Source organism: Schistosoma haematobium, chromosome 6, assembly GCF_000699445.3.
Source record: "Schistosoma haematobium chromosome 6, whole genome shotgun sequence".
In the NCBI taxonomy this organism is placed as follows: domain Eukaryota; kingdom Metazoa; phylum Platyhelminthes; class Trematoda; order Strigeidida; family Schistosomatidae; genus Schistosoma; species Schistosoma haematobium.
This window is the reverse complement of record NC_067201.1, coordinates 16,203,283-16,216,692: the sequence shown is the minus strand read 5'-3', so window position 1 is coordinate 16,216,692 and position 13,410 is coordinate 16,203,283. Positions and strand designations below refer to the sequence as shown.

The 13,410-nt window shown below is 33.5% G+C and overlaps 1 protein-coding gene across 2 annotated transcripts in view; it reads right to left on the bottom strand.

The window, feature by feature from the left end:
* Window positions 1-13,073, bottom strand: part of AP3D1_1 (AP-3 complex subunit delta-1) — a 33,863-nt gene extending 20,790 nt beyond the window's left edge. For both annotated transcript variants that reach the window (XM_051216964.1, XM_051216965.1), the window contains exons 1-12: window positions 12,931-13,073; window positions 12,797-12,892; window positions 12,602-12,763; window positions 12,462-12,569; window positions 10,740-10,869; window positions 9,410-9,549; window positions 7,842-7,915; window positions 6,522-6,571; window positions 5,464-5,513; window positions 5,224-5,272; window positions 4,176-4,473; window positions 1,744-1,974 (exon numbers count right to left, since the gene is read on the bottom strand). In XM_051216964.1, coding sequence (XP_051065597.1) covers window positions 1,744-1,974; window positions 4,176-4,473; window positions 5,224-5,272; window positions 5,464-5,513; window positions 6,522-6,571; window positions 7,842-7,915; window positions 9,410-9,549; window positions 10,740-10,869; window positions 12,462-12,569; window positions 12,602-12,763; window positions 12,797-12,892; window positions 12,931-13,026 — 1,484 coding nt within the window. In that variant the 5' untranslated portion in view covers window positions 13,027-13,073. The remainder of the gene's footprint in view (window positions 1-1,743; window positions 1,975-4,175; window positions 4,474-5,223; window positions 5,273-5,463; window positions 5,514-6,521; window positions 6,572-7,841; window positions 7,916-9,409; window positions 9,550-10,739; window positions 10,870-12,461; window positions 12,570-12,601; window positions 12,764-12,796; window positions 12,893-12,930) is intronic.
* Between the last annotated feature and the right edge of the window lie 337 nt (window positions 13,074-13,410).

The following is a 13,410-nucleotide window of genomic DNA, read 5'->3' as shown; positions in this document are numbered from 1 at the left end:
TATGTCATATTTATTTAATAATAATTTTGAGGTACAAGCCACTATCGATAAGCTGTTTATGAATAGTTGCTATGTGAATAGGTAACAGCCACTATTTACATGTAGACAAACTAAGTGTGAAATCTTTCTTATCTGAAGCCTAATAGACTTACACAAGATTAGATAAGAATATGTCATCATTGGATGATAAAAGAATGAATTATGATAGTTCAGCTTTCATAGTACTAGGTTGATAATCACATGATTGGCGAATACAATGCTGCATATACGTTACTAATTTATTCAAGAGAAAAGATTTAACCGACTATTAATTCCAAGAAGAGACTTTACACCTATTCACTAACAGATCAAACGTTCATTGTTTTTTGCTTGTAACATTTGTAGAATTCTGAATCATGTTTTACTCATTAGTAACCAGTGTTTTTTTCGTGGTATTTTTCCTGCTAACTTGGAAAATGTCAAAAGAAGTAAGCACTGGATTGATTATAATTTCATTTCCCATATTGAAGAAATCGTATGGTATTTGTTAATCAGTCATTCAGTGTTTCGATGTATATATTATTTATAGGAAATGCTGAACTACATGAATATATTACACTTTGGTAAATCTCAAGTGTGCAGTATTTGATTGGAATGTTAAAATAGTTGTTTTCTTCAACAAGGCGGCAGAAAAAGCCCATAATTGAATAGTGAAACTGAATATCTTCAATATAAATTGAAGAACTAGAGTGAATCAGTGTTCAGTCAAAAGAAATGCATACCATGTAGTAACGTACATATTACTGTCAACGAATAAGGAAGTGAATATGAGGAAAACACAACTCAGAAAATAGACCAAGACCATACTTTTTAAATATGAAGGTTTAAAAACCACCCCAGGTTGATAAAACTAAAATATATCAATAAATATTCGAAAGGTTGTATACATACATGATTGTAAGCTACCGGTCTACGACAAAAAATGGAAAGTTCAATAAAAAGAAACGATAGGAAACAAGCTAAAATTTCGAATAATGACATAAATACTGTTAACTATACCACTGAACAAGGTTCATAGTTATTATATGATTCTTGCATGAGAAACCTGGCAATAAACGATTCACAGAAATTAATGTTACCTTTTAATAATAAGTAGCAGAATAATAATTCATTTACCAGGTTTGTGTATTTGATTTCCAGTTACATTAAGCACCAAAAATGATATGAACCACAAATAGATAACGTTGTGAAGAAATAAAGGAAAGGTGGAGTGCAGTCGAAAACAAAGTACATAAACACGAATAGTACATAATGGAAAATACAGTTCAGTTAAAAGTACGACTAAGGGTGATTTCTTTCAATTAACAGAGTGAATTTAAGAGGAAACCACAGTAGAATCATCAGTGACTTCTATTCCGAGCTACGTCTTTATAATGTATCAAGCCCCAACCAGGGAGTCAGGATGGACAAACAGACACCAATTTTACACCGTTTTCTTGCATATCGCCAAGTTGTGTCGTAAACTGACCAGTTCTTAGCTTTCTCCTCCTACCTCCAGTGTCGGAAAATAATACACGAGACAGAAGCGGTTGAGATGACATTTTTAACACATGATGTTCAAGCCAAAGAAGCTAGTGTTAAAGAATACAATTATTCCTAATTAATATTTGTTGCTATGATGCAGCATTAAAATACATATAAAGTAAGTCGATATAATTAAATCTGTAACAATACAGAATACATGAAATTAACTTCAAATCTTACTCCGCATATTCGCCACATATCCATGCTGCTGCACGAAGTGTTTCTTGAATAGCATTTTGTTTACCTCCGCTTGTTAACGACTGACTAATATCCAGTAATATAGCCATTTGTTCAACACAGAAAGTTCGAACAGTCGGTACGCGGATGGAAACATCCATAAGTTGAGCAGCTAATAATTCACCATTTCGAATACCATCAATGCTAGCTAATTCCACAAGAACAGTAACATACCTAGTTAAAAGAGCATTAAAATTTTACAAAACCATAAGTTATGGATTGGAATTTACTTGTATTGAGAATGAATGAAAAAAAAGGTTCAACAATTTTACCAACCACTGAATAACTTCATGATTTAGTGTATCATGCTTTGCTTGAGTCATTACTTTAGAACTTTCTCACCCCACTATTATACCAGACAATAACGTACGTTAGTGTCGGTGGTGGACAGACTTGCTAGATAAATTTTCCCACTAATTTACATTATGCAAAATTCTACTCCAGATGTCAAAATGATTTCACAACACACGAGAACTGTGCTCATAGATCATATGTGATTGATTATCTATTAGTGCTAATATTTCAACCTTAAGGTAAAGTGGATAGGAAAACACCAAACAAGATTTGGATACAGCTAAGCAACTGTTTATTTTCATCTAACATTACTGTTTTTTTATTTTTCTTATCTTAGCTACCTATAACTTTTTTGGACTCCAAAGTATTCCTTGGAAACGTCAATAAGGACTCAGGAAACGTTGGAAAACATTTTATCTAATTGGCATTGGACAGAAGCTTCCCAGGAACATCTAGAGGGTGTAGGGTCACGTGTCACATTTATGATTTGATATTTATCTATGGTGCTGCTATATTTAGTATGGTTCCAGAAATTTCCAGAAGCCAAAACTCATCTATAATTCTAGAAATACCCTCGCTTTTGTACACAAATTAACTTTGAAGTACAGCGTTTTTCTCACACTTCGCACCTTTTGTGTTCAAGTTGCCATGCAGTCTGGGGTTATCAGAAGTATCTGGGAAATCGGATAGACAGTTCATTTGGTAAGACATCAATAATCACTTCATATCGTTGCGCAGATACTTTATCACTTTGTGTTCAAACAGTTTTTTACTTCATGTCATGTTCAGAAACACATTAGGAGATTTTAAGTATCCAATAAATTTATTAACTTTTTCATAACTGTTAGATTATTAAAGGCCTTTACCGCTGCTTCACAACAGTGATTATACAGCGTTAGAGGTAACTGAAAATTCGTATCACTTTGCATTAGGTATTTAGCCATTTCTTCTATACACATATTTTTGTTTAAGGACTGATCATAGAGTTATCCAACTAAAACGTTTCTGAGTCCAATATCACGCAAATAAGACTGCTCAAACCAAGATGTAGTTTCATTATAAATGTATGTCCAAGAAGTGGAGGTAGGCCATTAATACTGTATGTCTTTAGGAAATGCACATCGAATTTATCGACACTCAAACAGTGAATCGAGCAGATTCATACCACCGATTAAAGTCAAGTGAAGAACTATGCACGGATCATTTACGTGTGACTCAAAATAAATCACACATCCATGATATATGATATCAGTTTTTTGATCGGTGAGTCTGGCTGTCTGACTAAATACATAATCTAGGCATAGGAAGTTTTAAAATCACAATTTAAGGAGACTAGTTATGTTATTTAGCAAACAAGATAGTCAACATTGACTATATATGCGAAAGTGTAAAGAAATGACGGGGAAAATAAAATTTTAGATTAATTCGACTTAAGTGTGCCGGTGATTTACAGTACTTTTTTCCACGCACCGAGGAAATTTACTAAGAAATCAGAATAAATCGAAAATTTCACTGAACAAACTATCAATTTGGATACACGACTACAGTGACTCTTAAATGAGCTAGTATACTAGAGGAAACTACATTTGTCAATATCGTTGAGTTAATCTGTTCAAGCTTCAAATAATTTGTGCAATAATAATAACGATTTCATGGAATTTTCCACCACTCTGTTAGTTAAACGCAGCGTAAAACATGGTACATATGTACATCAGACCAAGTTACCACACCCCATTGGCACAGAGAGATGGAATTTTCAGATCGAATCCCATAGTAGGGGTAGTAACGGTATCAGTGATAAATTTGACTAAAGCAAGAACAAAGAACACAGTAAAATAGTGTGAATTCATTTATATCACGGATTCCTCTGTCCCACAAGGTATGTACATCGTTTTGTTTCTTAAATAATTAACACTACTGTTTCTATGATGAAAAGTAGCTGAAGAAAATCTGAGAAATAATTTAACTCACAGTATTCTGCTACGCGTTTTGTTCTTGCTTTAGGTAAGTAATAATAATCTTAATGATAATAATTACTAACACTATACACAGCAATACAAAACAATAGCTTTGTAACTCACCATTCAAATGATGTAACATTACGATAATTATCTTGTGAACATATATACACAACTTTACTTAATAATTCATTACGATAATGTAAACCAGATGACGAATTGCCAATATGTATCATCAAATGTTTAACAATATCCATTAGATTAGTTTTTGATACCATACCATGTAGTAAATCCAATGCACGTAATCGAATCGATTCGTCTTTATCATCCAGACAACCTAATATTAAATCTTTATGAGGTTGTACACTTTGTGGATGATATAACAGAATTTTACGCATTGCTAATAGTCCAAGATATTTTACTTGAGAGAAAGCAGTCCGGCAAAAAAGAAATAAACAAACAATATGAGCAGGTTGAAAATATGAAACTAAAACGTTTTTTTCGAGAAAAAGGCTATAGAACTAGGATTAGTCAGATAAACATAAGCAACATCGAACCAGACAAATATGTGGAACGACCCAAATAGTTAGATTGTATTAGCACAGCGATATTCCGGGGTAGTGGAAGTAGTGACAGTATCAGTGTAGTTAGAAAAAAATGTGCATAAACAGTGTGGTGCAAGAAAATTGAATCCCTGGAATAAGAATAACAAAGTAATCTTGAAAATCAAGATTTAATGGAAGACAAAGAATAAATACACCTGCATCTAATGCGACCGACTCTGAGCCATGTTACTCAACGTCTCCAACCATTCGCCGTTACAATCATATGAAATCTGACCTAGTAATCTATATTAACGACATGGATCAATCCAATAGTCAATGACTCTATGGGGTTGATGCCATGTCTTAGCTTGGTTGACTATAAGTTTCTCTTAGCCTGTTCCTACACCAGCTAACAACTACCATCGAGGTAGCTAGGCAGTGGTCGGGCACACGTAAGAACTTGGATGACAATCAAAGTAATTTACATATAATTTAGGCCTAAAATTGAGTCATACACAGGGAGTATACACAGTAGGTACATATATATTATTTAGTTGGTGAATAGAGTGCGTGATAAAAATGAAAATACAGTCCATAAATTATTATTAATATTTTTTGGAACTTACAATTTTGATCTGAATCTTCAATTAGGATGCGTAATTTTTGAACGCATAACTATAAAAGAAGATAATAGTTGAAACAAACTATCCCTATGATATTTTAAAATAAAACTAAAAGATTAAATGTGAAGACCGAAAACCAAACAAATTGAACTTTACTGATTTGTTCAAATAAATGTGGATATGGATAAGTAAATTAGTAACCTGTAATACTTCTATTAAAATTTATTGAATAGATTTTCCTACCTGTATAGAAGCTTGATGACTAGGAATTCCAGAAGATATTGATATTAATACTAGAAATGAAAAATGGAAAGAATCGATGTATTAAAAATCATTAATTGATTAATAAGTTATATTTACGAAAGATTGGTTTCAGTTAAGGCATGACTGAAAACAACAGAATACTTGGCAGTTGTTTCATTCTAGTATAGAAATCATCATCAGTGCGCACTAATAACTCTATCAGTCAAATCTAGGACCTTTATGTTTCACAGTCAGTCACATACAACGTAGAACCTGGTGCGTATGTGCACTGATTCGAGTTGCCATACCCCATTAGCACAACAAGATGAAATCTCCTAAGTAAACCCCAGAGTAGTACGAACAGTAATAATACCAGTGGTAATAGTAAAGATTAGGCATAGAAGATATGACTAAAAATATGGATCAGTGGAGTAAGTTTCTGTGAAATATTTTAGAAACTTTTGATCTAAAGGAAGACAGAGTGAATGAACTTATACAACAGAGAATGATACTGAGCCACATCTCTACTCATAGTTACGATGATTGCCCGGATCTCAACCATGTAATTCACACTAACCTACACGGTTCGATTCAGATCTGGAGACGATTGTTTAATTATTAGAAACGCTGGGTTTGTGTAAAGTAGTATAATTTTGACTCCAATCGTTTTGTGATACAATGGAACAGTCATCCAATATGATTGGAACATCCTTTTACTAGATAAAAAACATTTCAACTAGATTAATTTATATAACCCATTCACTAAATAAAAATTCGTGTAACGATAGAGATATGCAACTCAAGTGATTAGTATCATGTCAATTTCTACATCAACAATAATATGAGATTACGGTTGACGACAACAGCAAAGTGATAAGTCCATGAGAGATAACTTGGTTGTTTTATACAAAAGTTTGTGAAAACAAAAACATGATCTGCAATACACTACCCCGCTGCTACTTATGCTTTCCTAATATTCCAATAGTTAAATGAGACAATACGAAATAAACATGACTAATCAAATTATTTAATCACATGTATTAATAAAATACACATACCTGCAACAACTGTATTTATACATTCATATAACAATGACATTGCTGAAGTACTGTAAAACAAATTATTTTTAAAGACACAAGTTAGGTCATATCACACTAGATATAATGTTAATTTTATAATTAGAATGGGGTTTTTGGAGATTGTAGTAATTTTCAACAACCGAATTCATGATTCGATTTCAGCTAGACTACCATTGGAAACCTGGAAACACTGGACGGGCGTTTCGTCCTAATATGGGATCCCTCGGCAGTGCGCATACATGGATGCGCATCGAATCATGAATTCAACTATTTAAAATTTCATAATTAACTAGATGAACAATCAGAAGCTATGTAAACATAAAGCAATTAACCAACAAATGATTGTTTTTTTTTCAAATTGGAGGGAAGTAAAACAGTTGTTCCATGAGTATATGCAGGTTAATTTATTGGAAATAAAAATTATGAACGACATACAAACATGTAAGATAAAGCTTAAAAAACCAAATTTAGATCAGGATGTCAATGATTGCTATACACAATTAAGCTAAAGAGAGACATGATATAGTGCCTAGAAGAAAGCTGCATTGATTTGATTTATTGGATATATTAATAAAAAAAGATTCAAGGGGCTAAAAACAAAGAGGATGAAAATAAACGACGACCGTATGAGAAGACATGGAGCAGTTAAGTTCAATATTATTCATGATTTAAAGGGACGTAGAGAGAGTGAGTGATCTCAGTTCTTGTAACCTAAAGTTTATAACCATTCATTCTGGCATTTCAAGGGCTTGAAACTTCAAATTGCGAGTCATTTTATACGTTGTTTGCAGGCAACACTGAGACAACATAATTTACGTATTGAAAGTAGAAAAGTTACATCCTCACTGTACATACTATTTAAATGTTTTTCAATTAATTAAAGAAATCTGTCAACACGTGGAGGTTCGCAAAATTAGGTTACAAAAAGAATACTGATACTACCTTGAAGTTAAAACAGAAATAAACTGAGCGGTTCGAACTTGTGACTTAAAGGTTTGAAGCCAAACAACGTTAACCATTAGATCATCACTTCCCTCCCTTTATTAGGACGAAATGAATTTCTAGAATTGATATATAACTTGACAAATACATTACTTCTATAAGCTAAATAAAACTGAACACTATAATAATTGTTCATTAGTATATCCCATTTTTTAAGATTATTATATTAAGGTTTGAGATGAAACCCATGTATATCATTCCGTGATACCAAAGAAATTCAGAATGATTAACCAAGCAAGAAAACTTAAATATCATCCCCAACATTATTTTTTAGCATATGTTAACCTGTCTACTTACCTATGAATTAAATTGGTCAACGGTCCGATTAGCTTTTTGCCTAGTCTTGGTTCCAAAGGTGTCAATGTGCCAAACTGATAAAAAAATATAGAAAGTATGCATATAAGAAATAAGGATGACAGTAATTTACTCAAAAAGAAAAATACCTTTAAACAAAACAAGTGATACCACTTTTTGTAAATATTCAAGTGAGCCGAAACATATCAGTGGAATACAGGATCAGTGAAATATATAACGGTAGATTTCCTAAAAATCCCTCTACTTATTCAATTAGAAAAAACATGAAACAAAGATGATCTTCTTTTAGAAGAAATGGCACATCATCTGTGAAAAACGTATTTACTATTGCTAATACGTCAATTACGACTCAATTGTACGGTAGAGTATTTGAAGTTATATTCAAGGAAAGAGTAGCTACAGAACCAATGAAAACCACAGAACAGTGTTCATCCATGAGCAAACAAGATCGGTCTTAAAACCTTCCACGTCTTATGGTAAGATGCTTGATGTACGATCTAATAATAAGCAGTTTTTGCTTCAAATTATCTGTAGTTGCTTACGCCTGTTATCCCTTCTGAAGGAGCATAGGCCGCCCACCAGCACTCTCTATTACTTATGACAATGTACGATAATTACCTACTGTGACAGGCGATACTTATCCTGCTCTAGATTGAACACCGTCGGTCACGGATTCATGTCGAAGCTGGTTACTACTAAGATAGAAGGCATGCAGGAACCAATCTATTCGAAGTTAGTTTGCTTGCTTGGGTAACTATGGAGCATCACTAGTCCTCAAATTCATAAAAAAGCATAACTCAAAGCCCTGAGTACATCAACTCAAACTTGGTTATTGATCTAGACCAATTCATTTTTTGCTCAATCTATCAAATAGTTTAGTATGCAAAATTTGGGTCTGATTTTCATTCTGCCATCCTAATAATTCATAACGATAGTAATGACAGAAGTTATGGTAATAATTTCCGATAAACAGTGGAAAAACGACCACATATACCAGCAGTATTTGAATTACGGCTGTCGAACTGCTAAACTAGTCAGATTGTAGCTAAGTGATATAAAGTAGTAGATCAACATTTGTATTAATGTTCTGTGATTCACGAACACATCGCATAGAGCAAAACAATATGTAAATTTTTATGAACAGATTCGTAATTAGTTGAATAAATAATTGAACTGTAAATGTAATGTATTATTAGTAGGAATGAAAGAGTGTCTGTTAGCATACACATGCAACACGAAATGTGAAAAGGCTAATCTAAAAAGCTACTTTGTCGAAGTATCTATGAGAAAAAGCGCAGATCCGTGATTTGGGAAAAATAGTCTGGAGAATTTAAATTCTTATAGTCTGAAGACCTAGTTACATATATAGACATTAGGTGAGTTGTTGATTTTATTAACTGGCGAATATGCACAGGAATCGTTTGAGACCAGAGTAACAACGTCAGATGGGAAATAGGTTTCCATCAATTTATAGACACCTTAAGTGAGTTAAATCATACATTTAAACAATGGTAGTAGAAACTTGAAAATATTACGACAAATATGCTCACCAATTTAATGATTTTGATAAGAACCCAATTATTTGATGATGTAGTCATAAGTTTAAAAAATATGGGTGAAAGTGATAGGTAATTCTTTGGATTTTTACGTGCCAATTCACATATTACATTAACAGCCGCTGATTGTACACCTGAAACAGACAAAGCATAATAGAATAAAATACTCACAATTTTCCACTATTTAATTTCAGGTTCAAATCTTGCTCCATATAATTCAGTTCGTGTAGTCAGTCAAGGAGTATCATTAACCTCCACGAGCAAAAGTATGACTTAAAGCTTCGAATAAACAAATCTACACTTGAATTACTGAATTCAATCAAATTAAATCTCAAATCGTTGTCAGAACGTAATGATGTTTGCATCTAGAACTAAAGAACTGGTGTTTTAACCAGAAATAATATGGTTCAATTAACTCGGATGATCATAATAGTGTTTCATACTATTATAGCGAATCATAAGTGGGTTGTAAACGGAATCTACTGGTATTATTTTATTTATAACATTAAGATGTACTAATTAATTACTCCTGGAGCCCTTCTGTGGATAAAAGAGAGTTGAGTGTAAGATTGGCGACTAAAAAACAACGTAAGGAAGAACCTCGCCATAGAACTGCTGACTACAGAAAGTCGATCAAACTTTGCTCTGCGAGGAAGTCACACTACTTAATATGGTAATATTTAAGTACAGGATATACATGCTTTCTGACAAATGTAATCACTAGTAACGTATAAAGTCTTCTAACGCTGCCAATTTACTTTTTTGTAGGAATTAGCAGAGCTCCAACTTGGAAGCATAAGCAAAACTAAAAATGTGTCTCAACCACTAACCATTGTGATAGTAAAACTAATTAAAATTTCAAAAATGAAGTTACACAGGAAATAAATGAAAAGTCAGTTTTTGAGACTAATCATGTTTTTATGGTAAATAGAGTACATGCATATTTACGAACTTTCACTTTATTCGTCTAGAGTTTATTATATAAAAAGTACAGTTACTAATTTGACACTGATCAGTAACATCTCCAAAAATGTATAGTATTTGTCGTTGGTATAGTTCATTTTACTTCAGTAATAAATTTTCAACAGACATTTAGAATAAAGCCCTATACAAAATTGTTTGAGATATGGTTTTTGACTTTTCTATACCATGTTCTTATATGATTGTTGTTAAAAGCGTAAAATTTATTCACATACAGTTATTTCGCCTATATTAACACGGTCTCGCTATATATTTGTTATCTAGCATTTCGGTGAAATTTAACGATACTAAAGATAGAAGTGGACGACTGCATGGCACGGCCCCGAAAAAAATTGGAACCTACCTGGGTCTGGATCGTCCAGCTTATCTTTCAACTGTGGGAAACAAATACGAAGTGCTTCAGGATAATTAAGGAAAACTTTGTATAATAATAATACGGCTTTCTTTCGTAAATATGGTTTTGGAGAATTCATCTTAAATGTAAAAAAAGCGCGAAAAAAAACGTGATCAAGAGAATTTTGGATGAAACGTCAAAGAACTGAACCCAGAATAGAAACTGAACAATATATGAGGCAGCCCTAATTAGAGAGAAAGTAGATTTGCATTTCTGTTCTACGCTAAAACAATAATAAATGAAGGTCACCTTGGTTGTTACATCAACTGGAAAATAGTTACTACACTTTTGGTTCTGTTACTGCTAAGTCAAATTGACACGTTTGCCAATGTTTAAATTTGTTATATGTCATCTAAACATGTGATCTATCTACGTAGGAAATAAATACAAATTTTGGGAGCAATGAGACCTATAATACACAGCCTTACTGAGTAAGAACATATTTCTGGTGTTTCATAAGTTAAAAGTAAAACGTAATATTTCAGAAATAGGACTTCTGCTTGAAGCTTATTCTAAGTTTGAAACCAATGAACTGTAATTAGACGATCAGTCGGTGCAATAACCACGATCGAGAGATGAAGGCAATGAGTGACATGGCTAAGCATCGATCGCAATGACACAAATCCATTTACTGTTTGTCTTTTTTTAGATCTTGAGCTTCAGTATTACTTCATACATGTCCTTTCATACCATATCCTCAATGTTTAGACTCTCACTATCATTGCTACGATATTATTTCGAATTATTTACGCTTTACATTGTTAATCTAATCACATCGCACTAACAGTATAGCAAATTGGAGTAACATTTGATTACGAATGGTCGGTGAGTAACTAGTTAGTATAGTTAAGCGCATATTAGTATTGCTATTGTGGTTAAAAACTGACACTACGAAGACAATATTGATTTAAACTGACTAAATACTCTTAAGGAATACCTGCATATCCAAATACACTTTGTCTCTCAACCCCAGCCAAAATGTATTTAAACTTCGTGTGTACAATTCCTATGGTTTATTTCATGATACTTAGGCTCAGGGTTTGATCAGCAAATGCCCTAGCACAGTTGGGAGTTTTTTAAGAAACTTGAAATGTTATTAAGGTTTCGCTAAGGCGAAAAAAACCCAACACAATTCTTCGTTCAGACATTGCTTACTATATACCAAGGGCCAAAGAATGTCTATGCTATATGAGTTAATACTGGTAAGAATCTATCAAATCCAAACTAACTAGCTTAAGAAACACAGGGGATGGGTCTTAATGACAGACTTCCGAACCAGTCCATAAAAATCAATGTTACTGATAGAGCCCCATCACTGAGGCAGATGTACATGTAATGATATTGAGGCGATCAAAGCAAGGTATAATTTTTAAAGGCGATAGTGGTGGTCATTTGTGAAAACTGATTGGAAAATACATTTATAGCCAATGACGACTCAAGTAAAAGGTGAGGGATTTCTTAAACTAATTTGTACTTTGACTTGGGAAAAGCCAACCATAAAGAACCTCCAAAAACAAATACTAGGCAGGTATCTACACAATATTTTTATTACTTAGTATTGCCATTTAACAGGGTGGAAATACGTTCGATACCATAACCTGAGGGGAATAATTGTCACCCAAGTAGTCACTATACCACTAGGGAGTAAATTGTGCGGATATTGGAACTTACCAGACTTAGAATGTCAGAGTATAAATCCGTGGCAAGATCTGGATTAATGAAACATGCAACACCCGATAAGGCGATTCCAGCATCATACAAGTTACAGCTCATTAAATCCTATTCCATTTAATCCTGTATATAATTGTTACCTTGCGAATAAGATTAGTGGCAAGCATGAGGACATCTGTACCAGAATGAAAGCTCTGAGAAGCTGCTAAATACCCTATACGTTTGAAGGTGAATTTCTGAGAACTCATAACCTCAACGATATTGAACACAGCCCAACTGGTATCATAACCAAGCATTTGAATCTAGGCTTTTAAACGGGAATTTTACCAACTCACGTATAATAATTTGCTAATAGCATTGGCCTTGACTGAAAATGAACTGTCTTTCAACTCATTTTTAATTTCATCTAGACATTGACCAATATATTTGGCCTGGTTCAGAGTTACATGAAAATATTGAACAGAAGTACCTCATCCACACCGTGCTTCCTAATTCCGCGAACAAGATCTTGTGGATTTTTATCAAGCACTCTTTCTAACTTTCCCTTTACTACAGAAAGTGCCATTATCGGAAAATCAGCATAAATCAAGCGCCCTCAGCAGAGTACAACATACAACCTTTGTGATTAATACAAACACGTCCATGCATCGTAGACACTTAATATACGTTTAGATGACTGTACGTGGAGGGGGAAGAATCCCCATTACTATGTTTTCTGCTATCAATGGATATCTGTGTTGATAAATCCAACGGCAGGATCATAGGCTAGCTAGTATCGCTCAGTCTTCAGTAATAAGGATAGGAGGTCTGTCGACCTATATTAATCCTTGCAGTTTGTAATACTGTGGAGGTCCAATCTCGTTTTGAATATATTAACAGACGGTGCTGATATTACGTGTTCCGGTAGAGAATTCCAGTAATTCACTACTCGGTGCGAGAAACGGAACTC